We start from the raw sequence: 27,022 nt of genomic DNA, 5'->3' as shown, positions 1-27,022 counted from the left end.
AATTTTGCGAAAAGATCTTGGCCTATGTTCATGAATTGGGCTGAGCAACAACTTGAAAATGATCCGAATTTTCATTGAAAAATCATCTTCAGCGATGAGGCTCATTCCTGGTTGAATGGCTCCGTCAATAAGCAAAATATGCGTTATTGGTCAGGCAGCAATTCACACATATTCCATGAGTCACCACGGCGGCGTCATTGGGCCGTACTTATTCCGTGATGATCAAGACCGCCACAGAACTGTGAATGGGAATCGCTGCCGCTTAATGATAACCGAATATTTTTGTCCCGAATTGGATGATATGGACTTGGATAATATGCGGTTTCTACAGGGCGGTGCCACAAGCCACACAGTGAATTTAACAATCGATTTATTGAAAAAACCTAGTTTTGGAGTGTGTTATGTCACGAAATGGCCCAGTCAATTGGCCGCCTCGGTCGTGCGGTTTGACGCCGTTAGACTATTTCCTGTGGGGCTACGTCAAGTCTATGGTCAATGCCAACAAGCCAGCGACGACTGATGAACTTCGTAAGAATATCGAACGTGAAATGGCAGCAGTATTGGCCAATTTATGTTATATATTCAAAGGAGTATTTATGGATTGAATATTGTTGTCAACTCTTTGTTATGTTAGGTTCACTCACAGTCCCAAATAAAGAAGGTCGGAGAGTTGAAAATGATTCATCGCGTAATCTCACGATTGCTTGTTGCATTCTCTTCGCCATGATTATTCCAAGATACAAGACAGATTTATAACTAGGTGTGGGGAAATGAGCGAATGAAAGCTGAGAAGGTTACCAAATGAGCTCAACGAAAATTAATTATATTCTTTATATAACTCTAATGGCGCGACGAAGTGTTTTCTTTAGCCAACCTGACAAGATCACCGACTGAACTCTAAAATTAATCAAACCGACGAAATATTATATTATGCACTTTACTCAACTCCAATCACATCGACGGAAGGTTATCTTTGGCAATCAGCGAAGGTCACCGAGAGAACTCCTACAAAATAAATCGGACTGACGATATACTCTGTTATTCAACGCGCGTGCTTTTCTACAATTGTGGCTAAAGAGGATTGTATTTGAGCAACATGAGAGACCACCGAATGAACTCCTCTAAAATTGATTATATTCTTTATATAACTTTTACCCCGGCGACAGAGGGTTATCTTTGGCATCCTGAGAAGCTCACCGAGAGAACTACTCTAAAATAAATCGGACCGACGATATATTCCGTTATTTATAACAAAACATAAATACACATATACACACATTTGCACAAAATCAACGGTTATATTCACATAGAACGATTTCAAAAGCTGGAAAAATCTGGACAGGAGGTTAAAATTTGATACATACATTCTATTGCAATAAATTAGAATACGGAACCGTGTGTGGAATACAGAACAAAAACACCAAAGTTTATTAGGAACCATGGTATATTTTTTCACCCTCGGAAACAACAATATATCAAGCGGGATAAAACATTTTTACACTGTTGTAGCCCGAATCGGTAAGAACCGAGAGCGAATCCGATTTTGAAATTTGCATCCGAGCTACGTACATACAAATCGGACGTCGAGTGTGTTATTTGTTTTTAAAAATCAATATCGAAACAAAACATCAAAACTCTACCATGGTAGAGCGCAGTATAATTATTTACGTTGTGTACGATCTATCGTCTGTCAATCGTATCGGTTTTACAACAGATGGCGTAACTTGATTATTATCCTAGTGAATGAAATTTCCAGGCATTTGTTTGGAAAGCTACTGTCATTGCGCGTCTTTTTCAGTATATGTCAAAAAGTTGAAGCGTAAACAGCATAGTTTTTTTGTCAATTCGAATATGTCGAATTTCGTACCAATGAGAGTGTTTTTGCGGAGAGTGTTACTTCATTACTTCAATATTAAAGCGCATTTTGGTGGAAGTTTATGGGGACCATGCTCCATGCTCCAACTGAGCGAACGTGTCAGACGTGGTATGCACTGTTTAAAACTGGTAATTTTGACTTGGAAGACGAAGAGCGTTCCGGACCGCCAAAAAAGTTTCCGATTATTTCCGCAAAGGGATTCGTGAATTGCCAGAAAGATAGGAAAAAGTTGTGACTAGCGATGAGTAATACTTTGAATATTAAATTTGTAAAAAATTTTGCAGAATAAATCATTTATTTTTGAAAAAAAAAACCAAAAACTTACCGGTACTCCTATTACTATCGGTGCGTCCTTTTTTCTACTAAGACTACGCTTAAAATGTGCAGTTGTTGCAACCCAATGACAGACATACGATCCACAAACAATGGATTCTGAATTCGAGATGAATCTAATGGACCTCGATATTACTCAAGGTTCGTTCTAGGGACAATGTGGAAAGAGAAAATATTGCAATTTAAGCTCCGTCCGCTTTTAATTAATTGAGAATTCTATTTGTTTAGAAGAAACAAGCTATTCGTGATTTCACAACATTCACGATTTATCAGTCATACAACTAGCAACCAGACGACAGCGGGGTTTTTCAAATGAATTAGAGTTTAGAAATGAGTTTAGGTTTCCATATTGGCCGTTTTCAAGGCGAATGCTCTGATAAATTTTAAAGCCTCTATAATTCAAACCATGATCATCATTGTTCAAGTCGCAGTATTGCTCCAGCTAACAGACAGTAATCTTTCTCAAGGCTATACCAGAAACAATTGTTTTGCTTGATACGGAATGAGAATGGAAGACAGATATCGCACATTGTGGTGCAATTATTTAATTGGAAGCATCACGTCGATTTCCATGGCGACTGGCGGAGAGCACTTCTTTGCATTACAACGTTACTTCATCTGTGCTGGGCTATAAGTTTAAAATCTCGACAACGGAAGCATTACATTTGGGGTGGAAGGATTTGATACCTCCTCATACCTTTTTTCTGGTTGAACGAAATGGTATGACAATCACTAAATGTATATGAGGTGTATGAAAATTCATTTCGTTAATTCGATTAATACTTCCGGGTTGAAAGTGACGTCGAAGTGCAAGGCATTTAAAGCCGAGAATGTAGAAGGTTCTTCGGTGCAAAACTGAAATTGAAAATTTGTTCTGCAGAGGTCACTGTCGACGCTGCTACTATTGAAGAACAGGAACACTAAACGTATGCAATTCCATTTTATGAGTTATTTGAAATGATGAATTTGATTAAACTTTTAGGGATATTTTAATCATCATGCAAGAAGTATCTCTTGTTCTTGCATGACAATGACGTTTTCAGTGGAACTTTCGTCGCCTCAACCTAGGTATTAGGGAAAATGGGAGGGGAATAGGACATGTTGAGCAGAACTTTGATTGTATCTTTGGAAACTTATGCTGCTCAAAACTTAAATACAGTTTCATGCAGTTCAATATAGGGGAAATCAAGGTAAAACCGACACACTAAGAATTTTTCCAAGATCCACCATGTGTCTTCGACTCGTTACAGAACCTCTCTTTAACTGTTCATGAGCCATTCTACAGTATCTGTTGATCATTTTTTGATTAGTACTCCAATTTTGATAGAATACAAAAATTAATGTGTTTATGTGAAATAAATGGGAGTGCGGGTGAGATCGACACCCTGTCGGGTAAAACCGACGCCTTTCAAGAAACGATTGAAAACTTGTTACAATAATTTCAAAGTATTAAGAGGTTATCTATATACTATGTGGACACTTTGAGATCCCAGTTTAGGTGAGCATCCACGTGAGATGTACCGATGGGCATTGAACGAAGGGATACCATGAGCTCTGCCAGCCTTTTTGTTGACATGCCCGATTCAATGTTGATTTTGGCTGTTTTGTCAGTTCAGCTCTGCCGTTTTGTCTGTCGAATATGAACATGAGGCATCTACAAAAAGTAAAAATACATTTTTTCTATCTGTGAAACACAAAACAGGTGTCGGTTTTACCCTGACTGAAGGTGTCGGAGTTACCCCGAATGGACTCGAAATTTCCAAACAATGTTTTAGAGCACTACATTGATCTAAGAGGGATAAGCTCATAAAAGTATCGAATTTTCCACTATTTTCCGACTTAAACACTTGAATTCCACGAGCGAAATTTTACATGGACTGTCTTATGTTTGCTGGCCGGTTCTGTTTTGTTGTTTGTTTTGACAGCAAAGCGACTTCCGCAGATGTGAGGTACCTCGAAACGTAAGAAATGACAAGTGTGTACAAAGGACATCGGAAAATTTTCAGAAAATTGCTTCTAACTGAAAAAATCAGGGGTAGTCGGTTTTACCCACAGTGTCGGGTTTTCACTGATTTCCCCTACATTCCAACGCAAAGTTGATCTGCTGAAATATTTGAACATTTCTTGTACAGTTACAAAGAACGTTATTATTTTAGGTGAAATACTGCTTGTGAGTACTCTGACGAAATCCAAACTATGATCAGCACTGGACACGACAGTCAGCTATATTAATCCATATTCAGTTTTTGCAGAATATCATTAGCTAATCCAGAGCCAGTTTTCTCCGTCGTGTTTATAAAATCTATAAAACATTCCCCGACCTGACAATTGCCTTCGGACAGATCTAAGAAATCGATTACCTGTGTAAAGAATTGACTCCCTCGATCTCCGAGAAACGTGTCGATAAACGATATGAAGAGTTCAAAAATTTAAAAGACCGACTCTCACTGGTTCGCACGGTACGCGATCTGTGTAGTCAGAGTAAAAAATCAGGTCATCGATTATGATCAAACTATTATCATTTCTTTGAGATATTAATAAATGAAAACAGAGTGATTTGCAGAGCCCAAAATACTCAAATTTTTTTATTCATAATATTTCTCGGACGATCATCAGAGTCATCAAACATCATGCCCAATAGTGTCTCGGAGACAGTCCATGGATCTGAAGTTTTTCTGATGTATGAGAATCAAGAGCTCCTTCTGAAACCCAAATCTTCTCTCCGATTTGTTTTTTACGCCACATAATTCAGTATGGATTTGAAAGTGAACTCCAATTGAAATTTCTTGCAATTTTCGGTGTTTGGACATGCTTTTCCGAATCAGATATAACCGTAATGGTTGTGGATTCAGACTTCTGTTTCAGCATAATGACAAAATGCACATAGCGCTATTGGCTACCAACACTTATGAATCACATATGAAGTACTCAACCTCATAATCATTACGTCTTTCTGTGAGACAAAGGTATTTCCGGCGTAATTATTCGATAAAATGACACTTTCGCATGAGAATTTAAAAACCAACTTAGATGTTGATGTTGAAATACAAAAAAAATCAATGAATTACGATCCGTCAACAAAATTGAATCTATATATATAAAAATGGATTTCTGTCTGTTTGTCTGATTCTTATGAACTCGGAAACTACGGAACCGATCGTCATGAAAATTGGTATGTAGGGGTTTTTGTGGCCGGGGAAGGTTTTCATGATAGTTTGAGGGGGGGACTGAAATACAAATAAAACACAAGTTTCTGCATTACTCGCGAATTAATCAAGCAAACGAGACCAAAGTTGGCATGTGAAGGTTTTAGAATGCAATAAATGTTTTTAAGGTGGTCAGATACTTCTCCCCCCTCTATTAGGGGGGGCTGCCATACAAGTGAAACACAAATATCTGCATTACTCGAGAATTAATCCAACAAACGAAACCAAATTTGGCATGTGGAGGTTTTAGGGTGCAATAAATGATTCTATGATGATTAGATACTCCTCCCCCCTCTCTTGGGGGGGGTGGGGGTGTTCAGCCATACAAATGAAACACAAATTTCTGCATAACTCGAAAACTAATCAAGCAAATGGAACCAAATTTGGCATGTGAAGATTTTAGGGGGCACGAAACGTTCCTATGGTGAAGAGACACTCCTCTCCCCTCTCTAAGGGGAGAAGAGGAGAGGGGTACGTTTTTATTCTATCATGTTTTCTGTATCAAACGTTTATTCCATGTAACGGAGAAACAAGTTATTTGCAAGTGGTTGAAAAATCTTGAACGAGAATTGTGTCTGAAAATAATCTGATTGTTGGAATCAATCTTCGAATCGTGGAGATTTTAGCTGTCGTAAGCGGCTGAAAAATGAAAAACGCGTGTTTTATCTTCAAGATATAAATTCAGACTATTTCTTTATTCAATTGTTCCATACAATTTGGGTGTGAGAATATATATATAACCATTAGATTCGCGGGAGAAGGTACCTCATCACGCTTTGTGTGTGCGTTTAGTACTGCTGCGAGTAATCGGTGGAAGTTCACCGACACTGATATTATAATGACGAGTTTTGGTAGAAGTACTAAGAATTTCGTAGTAAACGGTAAATTCAACGGGGTCGATTAGAAGATCAATCAATGAACAGTTCTGCGATAGAACTCATGAACTTTCGGGAGGTGATGTAGGATCATATTTGTTGGAAAAAAATCCTTCTACGCATATATTCAAATTTCAACAATGCCAGGATTATTGAACTTTTTCTCTGTTTCGGGTTCTGTTTGTCTTAAACTGTCTCTAATTCCAAAATTACGCTACGTAGAACAATTCTGTTGCTTCCTTTTGAAAGATAAGAAAAGTTGATACAGGATACAGTTGTAAAACTTCAGTAGATTTGAGTACCATTTTAGAAGCGAAAAAATTAAGTTAGTGATTTCTAAGGTGTTATTCTTAATTTTATCAAAAAATACATAATAAACTTGAATATTTCCATCAGCCAAATTAAAGCTCTAAAACCGCTCTACAATTCGTTGGGTGTCCAACTTTTTTAATTTCACTGCAATATCACTTCAAACAATTCCTGGTGAATCTTCAACTACAAAAATCACGATTTTTACTTCACTGTACTCATAATAATCAAAAAACTTTCACTTTAACGTTGAAATGTTTCATTTTCGTTTGAAATAAGTCATATTTGGAACTAAAAAAAATTTAACTGTATATAATCGAGTCCAACCTGTATCCCTAGATATGTGCCATTTTTACTTTAGTGTGAACCAGACTAGTTGGCTCTTTCATTCCAATTCAAAAACGTCTCAGCTTAGTCGGTGCGAGGAAGGCAGAACAGGCCTTTCATTAACACATACATTATTTAGAAGTATGCATTCTTATAATGCAGTTTAAGCAATAACTGTAAAGCATCGCATAACATGGAAGGATACTCAAGCATGCGTAGTGGAAAAATGAAAAGGGTATTGGTATAATATGATGTTGGGTGTTTCAATTTTGCGAAAATCAAAAAGAGGTTATTGCTCATGATGGATGTTTTTTTACTCAATTGAAAAATGAAATATAATTCGGTAAAAAAAATTACTATGGAAAATTCTTGGATTTTGGCGGGCTCTGACCCCCGGCAAACGCTGGGTTTGCCGCCCGCACACTACGCTGCTGCACGTGACCACAAGTGCTAATCGCATGAAATTTCGAAAAATCCCCCGGCAATAACGGGAATCGAACCCGAACTCCCGGCATGATAATGTGTGACGCTAGTCACCCGGTCACGGGAGCACTTAACCAAAAAGTATAAAGGTTTAAAAAACTGGAAAAGTGTATGCTTGCTCACTCAACATTTTTTAAAATACGTTTAAGCTATCGTAACCTATTTCCATTGAACGAACGAACGAGCGAATGTGATGAATTATAGAGGCTTCAAAAGCGTTGAAGAAGTCAGCCAGCTACTCATGTAGAGGAGGTTCGTTCAAGTTGTAAATCCCCTGAGACAGGATGATGGCATTGTGGTAAGTGTTGCGATTAGTTGGATTTCGAGTTTGGGCTGGACGTTGAGACCTTTCATATGTCAGCTTCATAAAGGGTGCAGTTCTTTCGGCAAAGCAGTTCAACAGCGACCAGAACTCGTTCGAGGGCATCTACAAATTCTTTTATCGTTCTCAGTTCTTCATCGCTGATGCATATCCTGTGTCTCATTTTCAGATCGAGCAGCGATTTTTGAACTGAAACTCGAAGGTCGTAGAATCGGCATAACACTGCCAGTTGGTTTTTTCGATCTTATTTTGATTCACGAGTAATATTTCAAAGCGGCATAAAGGGGAATGTTGTTTATGGTGTAAAAATGAAAATTACCGAAATTACCGGTTATTGATTGTAAAATTACCGGTAATTCGGTAATGAAAAATGACCCGGTATTATCGGTAAAACCGGTTAAAAATCCCAAATGAGGATAACTTGCTTCGTCTTTAACGATGTACATGAAAAAGCTCTTGATGCAGTACGATACCGATTACTTCCATCAGGCCTAACTGGTATAATTTTTACTCTACGTATGTTATTTGATAGACCTGGAAGGATAGATCATTCAAAAGTAGAAAAAATTCGGAAAAATTCCGCCCCAAAAGCACAGAAATGAAACAAACTTATCTAATTTGGTGTGGGTGTTCCAAAAGTTTTTGCCAGTATCAAAGCGTCCGGTTTCGACGAAAATCATTGTATCGTAACCCGTTTTCAGGAACTATAGCCAGATTCTCCCTTCTATTAAATGGAATTGGGTTATACATCGGTTAATGTTGATGTCTATCACATTATCATGTTTCGGAGATTGACTGGGCGCATTCGTTGAAGCAGTTTGTACCGTAATAGTCACGCCACCCTACCGTTTTTCAAATACAGAACACCGTGTACGGAAAGTAATAATTTTCTTAACGTGCATTTAGAAAAGATAAATAGTGTATTGTTGGCTCGATTGTCGGGTCATGGATGTGGTGTTTTCTAGAAATGGTCAAGATCGTCGAGCAGTCATCCTAACTTCACATAGAATATTAGAGATGCCAGCTGTAAAAATCGCCGTTGAGGAGGCGAACTGGCGTAGTGGTTGCATGCATACCTCTCACGCTAAAGATCACGAGTTCAATTCTTACTCCCGACATTCTTCCAAAAATGGAAGTGAAAGTGACGAACCAGCCAAAATGTGTTGAAAGTCACTATAATAGAGAAAAAAATCGTCGTTTTAGATTGTCGGTTGCATCCCAATGACAGCCATTCGATCAACGAACAATGACTGCAACGAATCTCTATCTGAAAAGCCCATCTCGAAATTTATCAACTGGATCTCAGCAACACATAAACCTTTTCCAAAATTAATTTTTTGTTCGCAAGCGTAGAAAAATCAGGAAACAAATATTTTGAATAGACTATTCAACTTGATTTAAACGCCTTTTTTCACAATGCAAATCCTTTTATTCCCATATTGAAGTATATTGAAAAAAATTTCAGTTCGCCGCAGTGAAATTCTGAACAAATATTTTTATATTACTCTTAATAATGAAAAGTATCAACACTAAACATTGGAAAAAAACAGGAAGTGGGTTATATCTATGGTATAACCGCAAGGGTGACGTAGGACTATCGTTGATTTAGAGATCATTTGTTTGAAGTTGAATCTAAATCCATTCTGAATGAATGAATAAATGAATATTTGGGGGACTTCGAAAACGAGAGCGTTACGTTGGAGGCACAAGGTTTTATGCATCCAATATAGGATACGAAAAACCTTGTTCTGAAGAATAATCTTCTGAAGCTTTCCTGCTAACTGTACTTGATTGACAAATCACAAACCCAAATGTATTATATGGATATTTTAAAGATAGAAAACATTAAAATAAACTCTTTCGCTTGAATGTCATTTTTCAATTCCAAGGGGAACTGGCAGATTATTTTCCAGCAACGATTAGATATTTCCACATTTTCCTCGATACTGCAAGCCCACCAGTGGTTAATGCTAATTCGATAACCATCTGTTAATAGCACTTGATTGAAACATATTTGGTCACAGTGTTACATGGATAGAAAACATTCAAATAAACTTTTTCACATGAATGTATTTTTAAATTCCCATAGGAACTGGCAGATTATTTTCCGGATCTTTCTCGATGCTGAATGGCATCCAAACGGAAAGAATTCCGTGCGTGTATGTGTGTGTAGCGGCTGCTTCGATGGTCACCTTCTCTTCTCCTGAAGGATCGGCTTGCCTGTGCTCCCTTACAGTTTCAAACAAACTGCTTGCGTTTCAGGGCATATCTCGATCCTTCGCCGTCCAGCACCCTCAGCAACGATGTTGTCTTGTCGATGTCCTCACGAAAAATGAATGCATCTCACCACCAAAATATCGCTTAAGTATGTTTTTTGTGCGTGATTGAATCGAGAGAAGGCGTGGTTTACGATGGCAATTTGGAAGGCAAACTTGAGGGGAATGAACCCTTGGAGCTCGAAACTTTCGGCGACTGTGCAATAATCGATTGCGGGTGCATACAATATTGGATACGGAAATATCCTACTGATGGGGAAGAATAATCTTCAGAAGCTATCCTGTTAATTGCGATTGATTGAAAAATCACAAAACCAAATGTATTTGGTCACAGTGTTACATGGATAGACAACATTAAAATAAACTCTTTCACATGAATGTATTTTTAAATTCCCAGAGGAACTGGCAGATTATTTTCAGTAACGATTAGATATTTTCACATTTTGCTCGATACTGGAAGCCCACCAGTGGTTAATACTAACTCGATAACCACCTGTTTTGTTTTATCCCATTTATTTATTTAAGGCTCATTAGCATTTTAGCTGTAACAGAGCCGAATTTTAATCGTGTACATGTCACATGGTTATCATATCTATAATTAGCACATTACACAGTTGCCATTCGCCAGTATTTCTTCTATACCATTACATATGGTACATTCACACAGTAGCCATTTAGGCGTAAGAGTATTCTTTCTGTTCTTCCATTATCCAGTGGGACCACCGGACAGCGGAGACAGTTGATTGATCATTGTTGAGTTATTTATAGAACAGCAGCCCGACACCTTGCAGAGCAGAGCAGTTGTATGGATGAATCGATCTTATTTCGACCGTGGATCGATCTCCATCGATGATGATTGTTGCGTGGACGTAGTTATTCTGTAACAACACAAAGATGGTCAATGAGGGCCCTGAGTTTTGAACTCACGATCGATCGCTTACTAAGCGAACGCGCAACCAATGTGGCTACGGAGTCCCCCATATGAACACCTGTTAATATTACTTGATTGAAAAATATTTGGTCACAGTGTTACATGGATAGAAAACATTCAAATAAACTCTTCACATGAATGTATTTTCAAATTCCCAGAGGAACTGGCAGATTATTTTCCAGCAATGATTAGATCTTTCCGGAACTTTCTCGATGCTGAATGGCATCCAAACGGAAAGAATTCTGCGCGTGTATGTGTCGATCCTTCGCCGTCCACCTCCTCCAGCACGTTAGGCAACGATGTTGTCTTGTCGATGTCCTCACGAAAAATGAATATGTCTCACCACTAGAATATCGCTTAAGTATGCTTTTTGTGTGTGATTGAATCGAGAGAAGATGTGGTTTACGATGGCAATTTGGAAGGCAAACTAGAGGGGAATGAACTCTCTGAGCTCGAAACTTTTGGCGACTGAGCAATAATCGATTGCGTACGCATACAATATTGGATACGGAAATATCCTACTGATGGGGAAGAATAATCTTCAGAGGCTAATTACACTTGGTTGAAAAAATACAAAATCAAATGTATTTGATCGCTGTGTTATATGGTTAGAAAACATTAAAATAAACTCTTTCACATGAATGTATTTTTAAATTCCCAGAGGAACTGGCAGATTATTTTCCAGAAATGATTAGATCTTTCCGGAACTTTCTCGATGCTGAATGGCATCCAAACGGAAAGAATTCCGCACGTGTATGTGTGTGTAGCGATGTCTTCCCGGGGAACCGTTTGTGGCATCACTCTCCTCCTGATGGATTCCCTTCTGGCCTAGGGTGCACAAACAGGCTCTTGGTGACACCGTTCATCCGCGCTTTCATGATAAACGAAGAGCTTCACCACAACAGCGACAACATGCTCCAATCGCTGTTCAATTAGAACTGAGTGGATTCCCGAGCGGCGCTCGCTTATATACCGATTGGTGATTTTAATAGCCTGTTTTGAAAGCAATTTTAAGACTATTGAAACAAGTTTTTGGTTCAAAAAGTTGCAAGTATAGAACGCGTAGACATTTTATCTTTCGAATGAAGTGTTTATCATACCATTTCGTTCAGTTGCTTAGGAGCTATTAACGCTCAAAATCTCGGTCTCCGGCGTAACGCTTTCGTTTTCGAAACTTTGATTTTACACCCCGGTATAGAAATGAAAGACGTAGTCCTACGTCAAAAAACATTTTTTTATTTATTCCGTATTAACGAATTCAACGAAACTTTAAATATTTTTTTATTAATCAACCAATTAAGAATAAAGGTTTTTAAAAAATGTAAAAGTAGCTGTTAGCGCAGAAAAACAGTATATTGCGTCAGTCACAACTGCTATATCCGGACAAAGAATCTATTAAATTATTTATTATTTACCCACATTATTACGTACATAAATTTTCCTCGATATTTATGCGCAAAATATCGGTTAGCTTTTCAAGTATTTTAATTATTATTAAGAGAGATTTATTTAGAAGTCCCTTCAATAACTATCTGGCTGAGCTCGACAGCTTAAGTTATTCAATACAGAGCTATTCGTGCACTCACATAAACTAACTATGTTTGAGTATGTAACTTCAAACCTGAAGCCTAAAGAACTTTCTCTGTTATCTATATTTCCCAGGATGAATGACATCGAAAAAGCAACCAACGCAAAGTTTCAAGTGGAACAAAAACAACGAGAGGAAGCACGAGAGCGGAAGGAAACCAGTGGTGAATGGGAAAATAAGGTAATCGTGCTACATCCGGTAATAGACCTACACGTCGCTCATTTTTTTCTATTTTAGTATTTCAAAGCAGTCGGCGAATCGTGGATATACAATACTCCACTTTTACAGAGACTAACGCTAGAAAGACGCGATAGTAAAAGATAGCAATTTAATTCGGACTGCAGTAACAATACTAGTAGAGATAGACAGTAAAGTTAAATAGTAGCTACATTTGTTATGATAAACCAACAAGGACGATTCGTGGTTCAATCCACGAATAGCAGAAATGCCTTCATCATTATAAGTTGATGTGTCAAACATTCGTGCATGACGTAGTATGTGCATTTTCTTCAAATCGTATGAACTGTTATATGCACTCGAAAAATAACTCGATACATACCTCAATGCAAATAAACTCTAACCCGGAACACTATTCCAGAAACGAATATTGTTATTGTTTACTTAAATGACTCTTCGCCACTGTTACTAATGTCATTTGAAGCAAATATCTAAATAGTATAGATACTATTTCTACAATCTTACGTAAATTTGTTGCGTCCTACTAAAAAAAATATTTCCGAATGTTATTCTCTGGTTTCAACACAGTAACGTTTTAAACTTCATATTTACTCAAAAGCAAGGCTTCTACCTTTTGAGCAAATCGTATTGAATATTGATCTCCGTTGAAAAACTTTTGCCGTGATTGTTTCAAAACATCTAGAAACAACCATTAAGAAAAACCTCTTCCACTAGTTTAGTAACTTACATGTATTTCACCAAAGAAGGCTCATAAAACGCTTGTCCGTATTTTAAACTTTGGGAATGTTTTTTGCGATATGCACAAGATATTTAACACCTGTTTTATATGCAACAACAAAAAAATGTTACACCGCAATCACTATATTTGAAATGTATTAAAACTACTGAACATAACGCTTATAATCCAGAAGAAACTCCATTTATCTACTATGACTTCGGAAATTACTGCTGATTGATTTCGAATCAATACGAACGCGATCAAAGGTGACTTACCATGTTAACAGGAATCTGCTGTTGAGAAAAAAAATGAGTCATCATTTGTGGCATAACGAGATGGTAACAACTGTGAATCATTATTATCAGTATTTACAAGTTGAGCCTGCACACAAGTGAGAAATCCATAGAGATAAGAGCACACCATAAGAGTAAAAGAAACAAATTTACACAATAACAATTTCATAGTTTGCAAATGAACCCGCTCTAGAAACTATAAAAAAACAGCAATGCAATACACGATTGATGAACAGTCGCAAGATCTAAGACATATATATCAAGTACTGATTGGGTATTGTATTATTAGAAACACCTCCAACTGGATGCTTCACCAACCCTAACGAAGTATGCTGTACAACAGGAATGGAAAATTGGGAAAATAAAAATAAAACTTAAGCCTTAAATTTCTTTTTTTTTTCATAACAAAATATCACAATGCGGCCTCAAGTCATTACTTCACATTATCTAGAATATATCAAAGATAATGCATTCTGTGTTCTTGTCGTTACACTCAACCACATCCCAAGGTTTCCGGGAGTGACCAATTGTACAATTCATCCATTTCATACCTAGAGAAATCTTTTTAATTTAAAAAAAAATCATTAAGAAAGAACATTCGCGTGGGATGTTTTGAAACTTCTTCTATTCTATTTTGTATATACAGTCTATCGCTAAATTAAGTATACACCTCATGCGGCTTTGTTATTTTTGAGTTTTCGGGGTTAAAAAGTAAATAATTGAATGCGGCTCATATTCATCGTTAAATTGATCCATTTTACCCTCATGTAGTGATAAGAAAAAATTAAAATTATCATATTTCTACTTCATATTTCATATACAAACAAAAAATCTCCATCTAAGACATGGTAAAATTGAGTGTACAGTTTAAGCTTTTCTTAAAAAGAAAATTAAAATCAGTTCAGAAATGTTAACAGATAACAAAAATCAATCCCCTAGTATCTGGTATGGTCTCCCTTTGGCATCCAGCACTTTCTGCAAGCGCCGTGTCGAGATTTCTGAACACTGTCGACGGAAGTGCCATCCAGATTTCCGTAATCGTCGTTTTGAGTTCCGCTTTGCCCCCTGGATTTTTATTCTTCAGATGGTTCTTTATTTCCCACCTCAATAGTGTTGAAGTCCGGTGATTACGGAGGTGTTTTGAGTTGATTGAGACATTATAGAGTAGGTATTCCCGCACGATGAGATCAGTTTGCTTCGGGTCATTATTCTGTTGAAAGTAGTATTCACGAGGGAGACCCAATTTCAGTACGGGAGACTGCAGGATACGTTTCAGGAAGATCAATTAAGCCATTTTGTCTATCGCCGAATCGATAAACTCTATGGTTCCAGATCCAGAAGCCGCCAATGTACCATACATCATCTGACTACCGCAGCCGTGTTTTACATTGAGAACCAAATGCTGAACCTGGAGCACCAATACTGGTTTTCCCCACACCATCTGGCTTCCATCCGATTCAAAGAGATTAGTTTTCGGTTTATCCGTATAAAAGACTTTGTTCCAGAACTCCTTAGGTCTGTTCACACATGCATTAGCAAACTATAGTCGTTTTTTTCATATTCACCTTTGAGATGAAATAATTTTCACGCCCAATACGACCCCTCAGATTGTTCCTGAATGCTGCTCTCCGGACAGTATCTGTGCTGACAGGTCTTCCAATGATGCCGGCCACTTCGGTAGTTAATTTAGGAGAGTTTGTTATAGGGTTCTTTCGCAATGTTCGCATAATTACTCGTTCATCATCAGAAGACAGGATACGTTTGTGTCTTCTACTCGGGAGATTTTCTATGGTTCCTTCGTATTTCCACTTGTTGATTTTATGATCTACTATCTGACCCGGCAAACTTCGTCCCGCCCAAAATTTGTTTTTTGTTATCAATACCTTCAAACGATCACGTTCTTTACTAAGCGCAAATTCATTAGTCAAATCGCAGAACTGTTCATTGATTGATCATCTAATAGACCCCGTTGAATTTTCCTTTTACTATAAAATTCCTAGTACTTCTACCAAAACTCATCATTATAATATCAGATTATTTTCTGACACAATTCTCGTTCAAGATTTTTCAACCACTTGCAAATAACATGTTTCTCCGTTACATGGAATAAATGTTTGATACAGAAAATATGATAGAATAAAGACAGCCCTAAATCGGACAATTCCTTCCTCGAGTTTTGCTCTTATCAACATATTCGGCAATCCATTTTTATTGGTATAGATAGAAGAAGATAAAGATATTTCGTTAGCGCAAACATCAAATGGCCTAACAACGCTTGTCACTATGTAATTGTAGAACATAAGGGAATTTAATTTTTCGAATTTTCCCTTTTTCCTTCAGACTTTCCGAAAATTTTCATTATCATGTTTGATTGGAATATTTTTGGCTGAAATTTGTGTAACATTTTTATGGAACCCCCTCTCCATTCCAGAGGACGGAGGGGTAGCATACCATCATAGAAACATTTCCATCCAACAACATACCATCATAGAAACATTTCGAGTTACGCAGAAGTTTGTATTTCATTGGTATGGCAGCCCCCCTTAGAGAGGGGGGAGGAGTGTATTCATCATAGAAACGTTTCGTGCTCCCTAAAACCTTCACATGCCAAATTTGGTTTCATTTTCTTGATTAATTCTCGATTTATGCAGAAATTTGTGTTTCATTTGTATGGCAGCCCCCCCTCAGAGAGAGGGGAGGAGTGTCTAACCATCATAGAAACATTTATTGAACCCGGGTACAATAAATGTTTCTATGGTGGGAAGACACTCCTCCCACCCTCTCTGAAGGCGGGTTGCCACACAAATGAAACATAAATTTCTGCATTACTCGAGAATTAATCAAGCAAATGAAACCAAATTAGGCAGATGAAGGTTATATGCCTAATTTGGTTTCATTTGCTTGATTAATTCTCGAGTAATGCAGAAATTTGTGTTTCATTTGTATGGCAACCCACCTTTAGAGAGGGGGGAGGAGTGTCTTCCCACCATAGAAACATTTATTGTACCCTAAAACCTCCACATGCCAAATTTGGTTTCATTTTCTTGATTAATTCTCGATTTATGCAGAAATTTGTGTTTCATTTGTATGGCAGCCCCCCCTCAGAGAGAGGGGAGGAGTGTCTAACCATCATAGAAACATTTATTGCACCCTAAAACCTTCATATTCCTAATTTGGTTTCATTTGCTTGATTAATTTTCGATTTATGCAGAAATTTGTGTTTCGTTTGTATGGTAGCCCCCCCTCAGAGAGAGGGGAGGAGTGTCTAACCATCATAGAAACATTTATTGAACCCAAAAACCTTCATATGCCTAATTTGGTTTCATTTGCTTGATTAATTCTCGAGTAATGCAGAAATTTGTGTTTCATTTGTATGACAGCCCCCCCTTACAGATGGGGGAGGAGTGTCTAACCACCATAGAAACATTTATTGAACCCAAAAACCTTCATATGCCTAATTGGGTTTCATTTGCTTGATTAATTCTCGATTTATGCAGAAATTTGTGTTTCATTTGTATGGCAGCCCCCCCTCAGAGAGAGGGGAGGAGTGTCTAACCATCATAGAAACATTTATTGCACCCTAAAACCTTCATATTCCTAATTTGGTTTCATTTGCTTGATTAATTCTCGAGTAATGCAGAAATTTGTGTTTCATTTGTATGGCAGCCCCCCCTTAGAGAGAGGGGAGGAGTGTCTAACCACCATAGAAACATTTATTGAACCCAAAAACCTTCATATGCCTAATTGGGTTTCATTTGCTTGATTAATTTTCGATTTATGCAGAAATTTGTGTTTCATTTGTATGGTAGCCCCCCCTCAGAGAGAGGGGAGGAGTGTCTAACCATCATAGAAACATTTATTGAACCCAAAAACCTTCATATGCCTAATTTGGTTTCATTTGCTTGATTAATTCTCGAGTAATGCAGAAATTTGTGTTTCATTTGTATGACAGCCCCCCCTTACAAATGGGGGAGGAGTGTCTAACCACCATAGAAACATTTATTGCACCCTAAAATCTCCACATGCCAAATTTGGTTTCATTTTTTGGTTAATTCTCGAGTAATGAAGAAATTTGTGTTTCATTTGTATGGCAGCCTAACACCCCCCTTCCCCCCCCCTTCGAGAGGGGTGAGGGGTCTCAAACTATCACGGAAACCTTCCCCGGCCCCAAAAACCCCTACATACCAATTTTCATGTTGATCGGTTCAGTAGTTTTCGAGTCCATAAGAATCAGACAGACAGACCGAAATCCATTTTTATATATATAGATGATTTTTTTTTTGCTGTGAAGTGAGTTCTTCCGACTATATCTGCTAATTCATGCAATGTATTTCCACGACAGTTCATATTTATTATCATTGTGCGTGTTACAATATCTAATTCTTTCCTCTAACTTGCCATTTTGATAAAGAAAATGCAAACATAAATAAAAAATAAAAACCAACACTGCCCAAGCAATGGTGAAGTGTTGACACCAATCACTGATGAAAAAAGTACGCTAATTCGCAAAGAAACTTGCTTACAAGACTAATTTGTTCGGAGAAATTTAAGGTGTACACTCAATTTTGCGATGCCTAGAATAGAAATTGTTTTCAATTTTTAGGAATAAACAATTAGAAGAAAACTTTTCTCGGGATTTTATTGCACGTACAGCTAGGTGAATGTGTGAGTAATAAATGTGCCACTTTCAATTGACTATAATGCCAATTCATTTACCACGTTGAGCCTCGCGTCCGTCCATGACTGCCATGACCATGTTTGCATTGGAGACGTTATCACCAACACCATTAGCGTTGGGAAAACGCATTTTTGTTGTTTTTTGGCCTACAAGCATAACCATACAAATTTCCAACGAACTAACCAGTCCAGATGAAGGATATTATCGACAAAAAGAGGCCCTAGGAGATTTTGCGGATTAGAACATATTTTTTTCCATTTGAAAAACGTTTGCGTCTATTTATGAGGACAATCAATCGTTTCAATGAACATTTGTTCGCATAGCTAGACGTAATTACCAGCCGGTTCTGTCTGTAGCGTTAGTATTTACATTTCCTATAACACCCAAAGCGTTTTCGTCGATAGTTTCAGTTTTTGTCGGGTAAAATCGAATAGGTTTGGAAAAAATTAGTGAAATGTTTGAAAAAGGTGCTCTGGATTTGTTGCGAGTCTATGATAACCTCGACACGGAAAGTGAAAATGAATCCATTTCACCGGCCACGATTCAAGACGAAACGGCATTACAGAAGGCAGTAGAAGGCTCATCGAGACATAGAGCATTCACAAAGCGGATGTCGTATAAAATCAAGCGCCGTGAAAAAAAGGTTAGAACATCTATCTTAAATAACTTCAGATGTAAAAATATGAGTAGCGAGAAATTTTGACATAATAGAAGAAATCGAATCAATTCTTGGTTTTGGATATTGTCGGAAATGGAACAGAAGTCGTTTATTATTCAGTTCAGCATTCAATGTAACTTTTATTCCATTGAGTGATTTAAGTAATGGTTTCGTTCATACCTTCTTGTGGAACGATATAATTGTAGGTAGGAAAGCAAGTGATTTCTCCAAATTTCTCTCAGCTCTAGGATCTAAATCTGCTGTGACTTTATGGCTTGATAATTGCTCGTCACAGAACAAAATTGATTTGATGGTCTTGTTAGTCTTACTCATCAACTCATTTGTAATTGAAACCCGTAGAATGGAATTGAAATATTTAGAGCCTGGCATACTTACATGTCAGCTGATTCATTTCATGCTCCGAAAAAACAACTAAAAGATGTTTTAATGCCTTCATTTCATTTCATTGGCCAGCTTCAGCGTCAAACGGGGGAAAAAGGAATTCAAAAATCTCAAAAGGGTTTTATAACTAAAAAAGTTTTACCTCTGATGCCGATAGATAAACATAACTTTTGGATTAATTTGCCAGAGACTCAAATAGATAAAAATTAAATATGAATATAACATATTTTATGAATAGAATATATTAAATATGAAATAAGTTGAACTTGGGTTAAATATTCAAAATAAATGATCGCAAAATAAATTAAACGGCGTAATTTGCAGTAAAATTTATATACAGCTTTATGTAAATCTTGCAATCATTGGCTACATATCATTTAGACTGTAGAAGTATTGTTAATATTGATAACTTTTTGATAATTGGTTATTCTAAAAATAAGTAAATTAAACTGGCTGGTTATTCAAAGTCTGATTTTGTTCAATTACCCCAACGGTCTGAGTAAATGTTGAGTATGTGAAATGATTCGATGTCGAATTTGATGAACCAATGAGAACCTAAGAACCAATATTATTTTAATTAACTACTGACCAGATTGTTTCATTATTTACTTGAAGATTCAAGTAGATAAATTTATGTAATTACAGCATAAAAAACGACATTGCTTCTCTACGTTCGTCGCAGTGCAGTGAACAGAGAATAGTATTTATATGAGTAGCGTTTCAATGGTTTCTCATATCCATCTATTGGGAAACACTAAGTAATAAGACACTACCATAAAAGGCATGTTTGGACTCCACAAAGAATGTGATTCAAATGAAGATAGAGCTTATAGCCCATAATACTGATAATTGTTGATTTTCGAACGATGTATAAAAGTTGAATGTCCGTTATGCGTACAATAACTGATTTTTCAGTTGAATGCGTAACAGCGAAAAAGTCGGTTTTGACGTAGAACTACGTCTTTCATTAAGGGTGCCAAATCTGAAAACAGGTCACGTTTTTATGAAATAAAGTTAACGTTAATAACTATTTTTGCCGCGAACGGATTCTGACGATTTACATACCAAACGAATCGGAATTTCCCCTTTTTTGATATGCTATACAATACAATCCCATAGTCTGTATATGGTTTAAATTGATGAAAATCGGAAGCATTCCATTCCTCATACATTTGTGTGCTTTCCAGAACAGAGCTGTCAATGAAGAGCAACTTATCGACGAGAAACGAAGGGGAAATCGTAAGATGTAGAGACTCCGTGAACAAAGGATAAGAAGAAGAACGAAGGGGAATATTTGCCTAGAGTATAAACAGTGGATATCGCTGAGGCAAACTTTCATTCTTGGTGAGGAAATCGACTGAACAACATCGTTGCTGGGCGAGCTGGACGGCGAGAGATCGAATGCCTTTCTCAAGGCAATGGGGGTGGAGGAGTAATATGATGGATGAAGTAAAGTTTCATAGGGCCTTTTTGAAGGTTAGAGACGAATGAACTGAAGAAGTTTAAAGTCTCAAGCAAGGAAGGAAGGCAAACTTCCAGTATCGTTCTGTATTCAAAGCAATGAATATCGCTTGTTCTTCCTTGTTTTGCGTCATCACATGTCTTCGATTCGGATTGAGCTGTGGACGCGAACAAAATACTCACGTACTGATGTCTCTGGCATTGCAATCGTTGTATCAAACTGACGCCATTGCATTAAGGTTCTGAGCTACACAATTGTGTGGGGAATCATCAAGCTAGGCTATCGTCAGCTCACCAAGAAAATAAATGTTCTGGAATTTTGTCAGTGATTTGGTTTCGTATGACGGTAGAAGAATTCTCTCCACAAAGGATGACAGCTAAGCTAATCTAGACTGGCAATATTAACAGAAAGGGCTTCTGTTGAGAAGAGCGCAGAACGAAGATAAGTGTGTGTATATTTAGTTGCTTCAAGCCATCGATATATGGATATTTGTGTGCGTACGTGCGTGCGTTTGGTGTTGCAAATTATGCAGTCGCAATGATAAATATAAACAGGGAGGGGAGATAGCGGGAGGGAAATATTTACGCTAGGGTATTAGTAGTGAATCTCTGCTGAGGCAAATATTCAGCCAAGCAGTTAACATTGTTTGTTTTCTGTCCTCAATGCATTGATTCGACGCTATGGTGAAGGAGGCGTTAAGGTAGTGCACCAAAAAAATATTTGGGGAATACCAAGTTATTCAATAAGTTGCGTTAAGTTATTAATTTATTTGAGCTCGCGTGCCGGTTACAAAACTGCTTTCAACTAGGATTGCATTTGCGTTAATTTTGATCATGATGAAGCAGTACCACTCTTTTCGAGATTGTTGAGATTAACAGATAGAGTTTATTTCGTTTATTCAGTTACCAATAAAGTGAATGCCGTTCTGAAATTTTGTATGTAATTTGGTAGCAGAACTTTCTCCACTAAGGATGACGGCTGTCCTTATCTCGAACATGTATTGTTCTGCGAGCACAAGAATGGATATTCAAACAATTATCGTCAAATGACTATTAAAAAAACATTTTAGGGCGACCAAACTGGAAGAATGGTTATTTCAAAGTTTTCGTAGCATTATAAAATAATATCTGCAGTTATAAACAAGCGACTTGAATTAAACCACAGCCTAGTTCTACGTCAATAATGCGGTCGTGTCTTGAACACAACCTCCTATAATTTTGTTTCATTTTTTCGCTCACAACTCCTATACAAACATGGGCAGATGAGGACTGACACTAAATTTTTCGTTTGATTCGGGCAGGTCTCATTGACCGGACAACTAGAAAATTATTTTAAAAAAGGTCCTCTATCGTTACATCGATCCTATCGATCGGACTTTGTAAGCCAAACGGAGAATTCCTCGTTGGACCCTTTAGCTCCGTCGGAGCTCAAGTCGGAATCGCAAGCATGTCTAACCAATCGTTGACGGCAGACAATTTTTAATTAATTTCAACCCCGAATGAGCTGCAAACTAACTTCAAAATTTAGAAACGTTTATTGGAAGTACCACAATTGCCATTCTACACTTGACAAAACAATTAGAGGAACTGAGTGTGAAGCCGAAAATGCTGTAACTTCGTGAAAAATCAACGTATGGAGATGGGATGGAATAGTTAAGGAACGAAAGTTGTGAATCGTTCATCTCGAGGGTACGCATAGCATTTTGTATTGCTGGGTCTAATTTACGATAAAGTGCTCCTCTAATTAACTTCAAACTTTGATCGATCAGCTATAAAAAATGGCTCAAGTGATACAATTTTGCAATATGAAACGTACACAGGGGTTCAGGGGATCATCATCAGAGATTACTGAAATATTTGTAGAATTACAGCAAATTTTGTAAAACAATATAAAAATAATATTTTTGGCACGTTTTTGAAATCGATGCAAAAATTCAAATATTTTTTTTTTGTTAAAATAACAAATTATCTTTGTACATAATTTAGTGTAGTTTTCCAGTTGCGGTGCAATAATTATTTATTGAATTAATCATTATCAAACACGAAGAGAAAAATTTTCATTCAAAAGATAATATCTCTGTATTGAAAGGTCCTACAGCAACGTTACAGGCTTTCAAATGAAAGTAAGTTGATAAGGTTAAATGTTAGTTGATTTAGCTGGCTAAAAATTTTGTTAGTCCACAAAATCTTTAAAAAAAACAGAAAGAAATCAATTGTTTATTTCTTCCTATATATTTACACAACATCTACACACACCAAGATAAAAATACGTTCGTATTATATTCCTAAACTTGAAGGTTTAACTATAATATGATGTACATCCCATCTCCATGCGTTGATTTTTCACGAAGTTACAGCCAGTGTTGCCACATTTTAATCTGTACCAGAGGAGTTTAAAATCTTTTTCGTATATGACGAATTTCATGCCAACTCGTCTTAGGAGATGGCAGCACCATCTCAGATAGAAGTGAAACGTTGTGGGTGTAAAGACATTGGTCATTCAAGCAACTTTGCATACTTGAAATATTCGAAAAACAATTAGACTACTTTTTGGAAAAAACCAAATTTTTTTTTTAATTTTTTACAAAAATTTATAACTTAAAAACTATGATACCTACAAAATTCATGTCAAAGGATGAAATGTAGGAAATTGTTTAAATTTTCACAAAAAAAATTTGGAAACAATTTCGCTGATAAAAAGTTATTTTAAAAATTAAAATTAATTTTTTTTTTGGCTTTTTCCAAAAAGTAGTCTAATTGTTTTTCGAATATTTCAAGTATGCAAAGTTGCTTAAATGACCCATGTCTTTACACCCACAACGTTTCACTACTATCTGAGATGGTGCTGCCAACGGCCAGTCGAGTTGGAATGAAATTCGTCATATACTTTTTTTCAAAAATATGTACCAAAACTCTAAAAAAAATTTCATTATAGAGGAAAAACTAAATTATTATCACGAAAAAAAATCTCATTTATTTACTACTAATACTACATTTACATTTACAAGTCATTCGGGTGTTTGATGATGATCATACATAGTTTTTTTCTGAATCTAGATTGAATAATACTATCATAAAGGGTGTGTCACATCAAATTGCATCACGGAAAAAACACTGTAGAAATTTAATTTTTAGGAATTATATCTTCAGCTTTCGCTTATAATCAGATAAGAGTGTATAGATCACGTTGGCCATGCTTTACTGTCAATTTTTCGTAAATTTGGAAAAATATCGTCGAACGAAAAAGAGCGTCGTGAATTAATCCTGCGCACTCATTTCGAGAATCCGGAGTTGTTACATCGGGACATCGGTAAGATGCTGGGAATCGTCCAATCCACGGTCAGCAGAGTACTAAAACGATACTTCGAGAACCTAACCATCGACCGGAAGGTGAAGAACGGCAAAAATGGATGCTCCGTCAGTGAAAAAAATCATAAGCGCGTAGTTAAGCAGTTTAGACGTGATCCGAGAAGTTCGGTCCGGGATGTCGCCAATAAGCTGAATTTGTCAAGTTCATTCGTCCAGCGGACCAAGCAGCGGGAGGGCCTGCGTACATACAAGTTTCAGAAGGCTCCTAACCGCGATGAAAGGCAAAACATGGTGGGGAAGACGCGAGCCCGGAAGCTGTACACCGAAATGCTGACGAAGCCGCATTGCCGTAATGGACGACGAAACCTACGTCAAAGCGGACTTTCGTCAGCTGCCGGGCCTGTTGTTCTTCTCCGCAGAGGACAAATTCAGCGTTCCGGAGGAGATTCACAAGCAGAAACTATCCAAGTTTGCCGAAAAGTACATGGTGTGGCAAGCGATCTGCTCTTGCGGAAAGCGGAGCGCCCCCTTCGTGATGACCGGCACGGTAAACGGGCAGGTTTACCTTAAGGAGTGCCTACAGAAGCGCTTACTACCACTATTGAAGCAGCACGAGGGACCGACCATCTTCTGGCCGGATCTCGCTTCGTGTCACTATTCAAAGGACGTGTTGGAGTGGTACGAAGCCAACGGGGTCACCTTCGTGCCAAAGGAAATGAACCCGCCCAACGCGCCGGAGCTTCGCCCAATAGAGAAATATTGGGCGATTATGAAGCAGGCCCTCCGGAAGAACCCAAAAGTTGTCAAATCGGAGGCGGACCTCAAGAGAAAATGGATTTCTGTTAAAAAAAAACTACAACCTGACGTTGTACAGAACCTTATGGACGGGGTAAAGAGGAAGGGCTTGGGCTCGGAGTATGAATAAAAAGAAAATGCCAAAAGTTGTTTAATAGTTTTTATTTTACTGCCTAAAATTTTCAAAAGGATCGGTCTACTGGGCGAATTTCTACAGCGTTTTTTCCGTGGTGCAATTTGATGTGACACACCCTTTATATTAAAATTTTCGTGTTGCTGCCACGTTGTTTAATCAAATCTTTCGATCTCAAAATAGCGTTCGTCGTATCGTTGCTGAGCCGATTTCGAATCTTATTTATGTTCGTAGTGTGGCATAGTGAGAACGTTACAAACAAGACATCGAAGCGCCGAAAATGCGAGCGAATCGTAAATTCTTTTCAGACATCCATTATTTGTCCACTATTCCTGCACATGCTCGTTTTCTGAAACTGCGATTCCCTTACGGAGTAATTTTATCTTTAGGGTACGTAATTAATTCTCCAGATCTTGCATATTCCCATTGTAGAATCCTGGAAACGCTTCTAATGCTCGTCAAATTGGGAAAGTTTGTGGGATTTAACATTGCCGCAGGTCTGAGCGTCGGATCATTAAAATCGAATCTATGTCTCATTTGCTTGATCAGCTCCACGAAAAAACTGCGACAAATATCCTTAAAAATAATCTGCTTTTAGCTGTCCATTGTTCTGATAGTTTTTTCTACTGCTATTTCAACCTAAAAATTATTGCCGCTTTTCAAATGATCTTCATGCTATTAAACATTGGACATGTAAGATACCTCGCAGATATTAGGGAGAGTGATCAAACAAAAATCCTTCAGCTCTTCATGTAGCATCGTGAATTCAGGTTTTTCAGTCGGGAACTAAAGATTCAATCTGTTGATCTGGGGCAAAACGTACGTCGCACCGTCCGACGCGAATCCCTTCAGACGCTCCTTGTAAGGAATTCCGTCCTTATGAAACTGATCAATCATTGCATTTTAAATGGTTTTATGATCAGCAGCACGAAGCGATACTGAGCATAAAAACCGTCATGTACCTTAATGTGGCTTTACTCAAATGTAAGAAATTTCACACGTGGAAAAAATCTGTACCAATCTTTACTTTTTGACGAAAATCTGTACTCTGTGCCGTACAAAATCTGTACCAAAAATAACGAAAAAATCTGAATAACAACACAATCAACAGAAGCGGCGTAAAAAGGAATACAATACATTCACTTGCAAGACGCTATCATGAGCAACACCGACACAACTTTTGCTATTGCCATAATCGAGTGAACTTCTTTCGACGTTTTGTGACAATGGATGAAACGTGGATCTATTACCACACTCCTGAGTCCAATAGGCAGTCTGCAGAGTGGCACGGTATTTCGGTATTTCGAAGACGTTTTGTACTACAGAAAGGGAATCGAAATGTTGGAAACTCGCTATACCAAGTGTATTGCCCTTGGTGGATCCATTGAGGAAATGGCAGATCCTTCGGCTGAAGGAGGTCTGGATGTTGATAACTCAGGATAATCGGTAAATCAAGAACTTTGGTCTTAAGGAATGGATGTGGCACAAGAAAATTAAAACACTGGATAATCAAAACACTTTGGAATACTTTCAAAAACACGGATGGTTTATTCGCGATGCTACTTCTACAAATTTTGGAATTGGAATGGTAAAAATATTTGGTAGGGATCTTCTCGTATGCTATTTCGTTGTATGCGTTCGGCTCATGTTATTTGCGCATTGGGTTATTGTGTTGGTTATGGTTGTGATTGTGGTAGGAAGGAGTGGCTTGGATGGGATGAAGGGTAGGGTTGGAAATGGGAAGTTACTTCATTTCATTCTTGCTCCTCTTTCGCGCTGTCGGTCGCGAACAGCCCTCGAAGGAAACTATGTTGAGGAATAAATACAGCTTCGCCCAAAAAACTTCGCTTT

At 37.6% G+C, this 27,022-nt stretch overlaps 2 protein-coding genes across 10 annotated transcripts in view; one reads left to right on the top strand and one right to left on the bottom strand.

Annotated features, from left to right (window-relative positions):
* Nucleotides 1-13,131, top strand: part of LOC129764606 (oxysterol-binding protein-related protein 9) — a 118,897-nt gene extending 105,766 nt beyond the window's left edge. For all 9 annotated transcript variants that reach the window (XM_055763851.1, XM_055763850.1, XM_055763853.1 and 6 more), the window contains 2 exons: nt 12,601-12,706; nt 12,764-13,131. In XM_055763851.1, the coding sequence (XP_055619826.1) occupies nt 12,601-12,706; nt 12,764-12,850 (193 nt within the window). In that variant the 3' untranslated portion in view covers nt 12,851-13,131. The remainder of the gene's footprint in view (nt 1-12,600; nt 12,707-12,763) is intronic.
* The window catches only part of LOC129764611 (elongation of very long chain fatty acids protein 1-like), a 51,407-nt gene extending 37,705 nt beyond the window's left edge, over nt 1-13,702 (bottom strand). Inside the window, exon 1 of the mRNA XM_055763863.1 lies at nt 13,452-13,702. The gene's annotated coding sequence lies outside the window, so the exon portion shown is untranslated. The remainder of the gene's footprint in view (nt 1-13,451) is intronic.
* Between the last annotated feature and the right edge of the window lie 13,320 nt (nt 13,703-27,022).

The sequence above is a fragment of the Toxorhynchites rutilus genome, chromosome 2, assembly GCF_029784135.1.
Source record: "Toxorhynchites rutilus septentrionalis strain SRP chromosome 2, ASM2978413v1, whole genome shotgun sequence".
Lineage (NCBI taxonomy): Eukaryota > Metazoa > Arthropoda > Insecta > Diptera > Culicidae > Toxorhynchites > Toxorhynchites rutilus.
Note: the sequence above shows the minus strand (reverse complement) of the source record. Positions and strands in the feature narration are given on the sequence as shown.